The sequence below is a fragment of the Momordica charantia genome, assembly GCF_013281855.1.
Source record: "Momordica charantia cultivar OHB3-1 chromosome 10 unlocalized genomic scaffold, Mcharantia_2.0 BLBB01000010.1, whole genome shotgun sequence".
Taxonomy (NCBI): Eukaryota; Viridiplantae; Streptophyta; class Magnoliopsida; order Cucurbitales; family Cucurbitaceae; genus Momordica; species Momordica charantia.
This window is the reverse complement of record NW_028275158.1, coordinates 13,380,012-13,385,360: the sequence shown is the minus strand read 5'-3', so window position 1 is coordinate 13,385,360 and position 5,349 is coordinate 13,380,012. Positions and strand designations below refer to the sequence as shown.

General features: G+C 48.5%; 1 protein-coding gene across 1 annotated transcript; it reads left to right on the top strand.

Annotated features, from left to right (window-relative positions):
- The first annotated feature begins 1,093 nt into the window (after positions 1 to 1,093).
- LOC148208593 (uncharacterized) lies at positions 1,094 to 1,603 on the top strand. The gene has a single exon (XM_088119122.1). The coding sequence runs from the start codon at positions 1,094 to 1,096 to the stop codon at positions 1,601 to 1,603; it is 510 nt and encodes a 169-aa protein (XP_087975248.1).
- Positions 1,604 to 5,349: the final 3,746 nt, after the last annotated feature.

Sequence of the window (5,349 nt, the reverse complement as noted above, 5' to 3'; positions counted from 1 at the left end):
AGTTCGATTTTCAGTTTGAACATAAGCCGGGGTCGAGCAAATCAGGCGGCAGATGCCCTTAGCAGAAAGAGCGAACATGCGGCCCTGTGCATGTTAGCTCACCTAAAAGCGACCAAGCTCACTGGAACCATTCGTGAAGCCATCAGAGAGAACTTACAGAACGACCCAACTGCCCAAGCAATAATTCAGTTAGCCAACGAGGGGAAGACTAGACAGTTTTGGGTGGAGAATGACCTCCTCTTCACCAAAGGTAACCATTTGTATGTTCCCCGTTCTGGGAACTTAAGAAAGCTCCTACTTGGAGAATGTCACAACACGATGTGGGCAGGCCATGCTGGATGGCAGAGAACTTACGCCCTGTTAAAGAAAGCCTACTACTGGCCGAGTTTGAGAGACGACGCGATGCAGTATACCAAAACGTGTCTCATCTGCCAACAAGACAAGGTCGAGCGAAACAAAATTGCAGGTTTACTGGAACCCTTGCCAATCCCATCACGACCGTGGGAGAGTGTGTCTCTCGACTTCATCACCCACTTACCTAAAGTCGGAGAGACAGAAGCAATTCTCGTGATAGTTGATCGGTTCTCTAAGTATGCTACCTTTATTCCAACTCCGAAGATGTGCTCGGTCGAAATGACTGCACAGTTATCTTTCAGGAATGTGGTGAAATTATGGGGTGTTCCTGAGAGCATCGTGAGCGACAGAGACGGACGCTTCACGGGGACATTCTGGACAGAACTTTTCCGCCTATTGGGATCCAATTTGAACATCTCTTCGAGTTATCACCCATAGACCGACGGACAGACGGAACGCTTCAACAGTATGCTAGAAGAGTACCTCCGCCATTTTATTGATGCTCGACAAAAAAACTGGATCCAGATGCTCGATGTAGCCCAATTCTGTTTCAATTGCCAAAAGAGCACCACCACGGGAAGAAACCCCTTTCGAAATCGTGTGCGGGCGACAACTGGTGTTACCTCATGTTGTCGACCATCCTTATGTGGGCAAGAGCCCTCAAGCCTACAATTTCACGAAGGAATGACGTCAATCCACCGAAGTCGCCCGAGCATACCTAGAGAAGGCGTCTAAACACATGAAAAAGTGGGCAGACAAAAAGCGAAGACCATTAGAATTCCAGGCAGGAGATCAAGTCCTTGTAAAGCTGAGACCTGAACAGCTTCGGTTCCGAGGTAACAAAGACCAACGCCTTGTGCGAAAATATGAAGGACCCGTCAACGTCCTTCAGAAGGTGGGCAAGACATCCTATAGGGTTCAACTACCCCCGTGGATGAAAGGCCATCCAGTAATCCACGTGAGCAACTTGAAGTCTTACCATCCCGACACTATCGACCCTACACGAAACGAGGTAACCCGTCCAGCAGTCACGTTGACAAACAAGGTTGACAAAGAAGTTGAGTCAATCCTCGCCGAAAGAACACGCCGAGTAGGAAGACCACGAAGGGACGTCCAGGAATTCCTAGTCAAGTGGAAAGGGCTCCTAGACGAAGAGATAAGTTGGGAGCGTACTGAAGACCTGAAGACAGCTGCAGCAGCAATTGAAGAGTTCGAGCAGCGACAGTTGACGGGGACGTCAACCATTTAAGTGGGGGAGAATGTCATGGTCATGCTTGTCCAGGGCCTGTTGCCCGTGGCCGCATGCCCATAACAACCTCTTTCCACATGCTTTCATGCCATGTATTTAGTTTTGCTTGTTATTTAGTTTTCCTTGTACTTTTGGTGGCGAGTGACTCCTCACCACTTTGCATGTTCACGCCTGCCAAAGGCAAAATGTTTTATAATCTACCTTAGGGGGGTACACCTAGTCTCCTCCCTACATTGCGTTGTATTCTTGTCTTGCCGTTAATCTATTCTCTTGCATTCAAGCTTACAACAACTTCCAAAATGCTTACAAACGTTTTCCAAAACCTTTTTCTCTAACCCCGTTTTCCAAAACCGTTTTCCCGAAAACGGGGGTGGAGGTTGCGACAGATAGCCTTTGTGCCACTGGCTATTCGTTTCCGCATTGGCTGACTTGCTAGAGGGTGAAAGCAAGTGCCGCACAATCGCTTCCCGAGTCCCGTTAAAGTGCGATTGTGACACCATGCTGCTAACCTCACAACCGCCCTGCCATGCGTGCGCTGCCGCTTGCCCATGCCTATGCCAGTCGTCCGCACGCCTCACGCCCTCTGCACGTCCAAGCCCCTACGCGCCCTACCGCCACCAGAGCCCATGCGCGCCCTACGCCCGCCAGTGCCTTGCCGCCAGCATACTACCCCCTAGTGTCATGGTCATGCTCGTCCAGTGCATGTCGCCCATGGCCGCATGCCCATGATAGCCTCTTCCCTCCTACTTTTATGTCATGTATTTACTTTTGCATGTTATTTACTTTTCATTGTACTTTTGGTGGCGAGTGACTCTTCGCCACTTTGCATGTTCACGCCTGCCAAAGGCAAAATGCTTTATAATCTACCTTAGGGGGGTACACCTAGTCTCCTCCCTACATCGAGTTGTATTCTTGTCTTGCCGCTAATCTATTCTCTTGCACTCAAGCATATAACAAGCTTTCCAAAATGTCTTCAAACGTTTTCCAAACCTTTTTTCTCTAACCCCGTTTTCCAAAACTGTTTTCTCGAGAACGGGGGTGGAGGTTGCGATATATAGACGTGGTGCCGCCGGCTATCCGATTCTCATTGGCTGACTTGCTCGTGGGCAAGAGCAAGTGTCGCACAATCGCTTTGTGAGTACTTTGAAAAGTGCGATTGTGACAGTTGGTATCAGAGTCTAGTTGGCTCCTCGGATCGAGATCAGTAATCATATCGGCAGTGAAATAGTTGAACAAGACACATGTCGAACGACTCGTGGAAATTGAGGAACAGTTGTTGTTCCTGGGAGAAGTCCCTGATCATGTTCGGTTCCTAGAAAATCGACTAGAAGAGTTGGCTAGTAAGGCCGATGGAATCGATGCGGCAAATGCTCGAATTGATGCATTGCCAGTGAAAGAGTTGTTGGTTAGGGTTGAGATCCTAGAAAGTAAAGCCGGGAAAACAGCTAGTTCCGAGCGAGGGGACAGCTCGACGAGCTCTGTTGCTCATGTACAGGAGCTTGTCAAAGAGTTAAACACCTCCTAGAAGGTGATCATGCAGATCGTCAGTGATCTTTCCGAGGACTTTCGAGCTGCTATAGAAGTCGTGCGGGCAGAAGTTGCCGAGATAAACACGAAGGTGAACCTCACCATGAGAGCGGTGGTAAACCAAGGCCCAACAGGGGGCAATGTCCAGTTTAACAAGGTGAAGATTTCGGAGCCTAAGCCCTTCGGTGGAGCCCGCGATGCCAAGGCCTTCGAGAACTTCATCTTAGACGTCGAACAGTACTTTCGAGCTACAAGTACCACAACAGAAGAAGCCAAGATCACTTTGGCAACCATGCATCTAGCTAAAGATGCAAAGCTGTGGTGGAGGTCCAAGTATATGGACATCCAAGAGGGACGATGCACTATAAACACATGGGAAGAGTTGAAGAAAGAACTCCGGGCGAAGTTTTTTCCGGAAAATGTTGAGATTCTAGCGAGACGTAAACTGCGAGAGTTGCGACACACTAAGTATATCAGAGACTACGTAAAACAGTTTGCTGGACTGATGTTGGACATACGAGACATATCAGAGAAAGACAAAGTCTTCTACTTCGTGGAAGGCTTGAAACCATGGGCCAAGTCTAAGTTGTACGACCAAGGGGTTCAAGACCTCGGCTCTGCTTACGTTGCGGCTGAACGCTTGTTTGATCTTGGTAACGAACAGTCTCAGGATTACAGAAGGAACCAACCCTCATCGAGTAGTGGGAACAAAACCACCAGAACAAGCTCACCCAAAAGTGGGGGAGGAGACAAGAATGGAGGAACAAATTGCAGACCCTATCAGAGGGGTGGAACCAACTAGCGTGGGCCAAACCAACAGAACAACTTCAATCGAGGACCCCTTGTTTGCTTTCTGTGTAAAGGGGCTAATCGCGTAAGCGACTGCCCACACCAAGCCGCCCTGAAGGCACTCCAAGCTACCATAGCCAATGGCCCTGAGGTCGAGATATAAACCACTGAGATAGATGTACCGACCGAAGAGCCCACTGATAACCCCCACATAGGGGCACTAAAATTAGTGTCGGCTCTCCAGAAGAAAGTGGGGGAAGCAAAAGAACTACTAAAGAGATGGCTCATGTATGTAGACGTGTTGGTTCACGATAAGGCTGCCAAGAGTACTATGGTGGATTCTGGAGCCATACACAACTTCATGACTGAAACCGAGGCTCGCCGTCTAAATCTACAATGGGATAAAGATCCAGGGAAGATGAAAACAGTTAACTCTACGGCTCTCCCCACCGTAGGGATAGCAAAAAGGGTCCAACTGAAGGTCAGGACATGGAGCGGCAAAGTGGACTTTGTAATTGTTAGAATGGATGACTTCGACGTCGTGCTCGGAAGGGAATTCCTTCTAGAGCATAAAGTCATCCCCATGCCCCTGGCGAAGTGTCTAGTTGTTACTGGATCCGATCCCACCGTTGTTCCGACGAGTATAAAACAACCAAGTGGGGTTAAAATGATATCAGCTCTGCAGCTAAAAAGAGGCCTTGCTCATGATGAACCAACATTTAGGGCCATCCCAGTGATCGAAGAAGAGAGTAGTAAAGAAGTAATTCCCAGTGAGATCCAACAAGTCCTAGCTGACTATGCAGATGTTATGCCGACAGTCTGCCAAAGTCCCTACCGCCGCGTAGGGGAATCAACCATGAAATCGAGCTGGTCCTAGGGACGAAACCGCCTGCTAAGAATGCTTACCGCATGGCCCCTCCTAAATTAGTCGAGCTCATGAAGCAGCTGGATGAATTGTTGAATGCAGGATTCATCCGCCAAGCAAAGGCTCCCTATGGGGCCCTAGTCCTCTTTCAAAAGAAGAAGGATGGCAATCTCCACCTTTGTATCGACTATCGCGCCTTGAAAAGCTCACGGTACGCAATAAGTACGCAATAAGTACTTGATGAATCAGGTGTTCCATGAGTATTTCGACAAATTTGTGGTAGTCTACCTCGACGACATAGTAGTCTACAATTCTTCCATGGCGGAATACCAGACCCACTTGCAGCTGGTCTTTGAGAAGTTAAGACAGAATGAATTATATGTGAAGAGAGAGATATGTGCGTTCGCGCAAAAACGCATCAACTTCTTGGCCCAAGTGATCGAGTGTGGCCGAATTGGCATGGAAGACAGAAAGGTTAAGGCTATCCAAGATTGGAAAGTTCCGAGTTCCATCACAGAACTGCGGTCTTTTCTCGGGCTAGCAAACTATTATCGAAGATTTGTCG

Bases quoted from the DNA above. Each gene is read 5' to 3' on its own strand.
- LOC148208593 (XM_088119122.1), top strand. From the start codon at position 1,094: ATGAAAAAGTGGGCAGACAAAAAGCGAAGACCATTAGAATTCCAGGCA.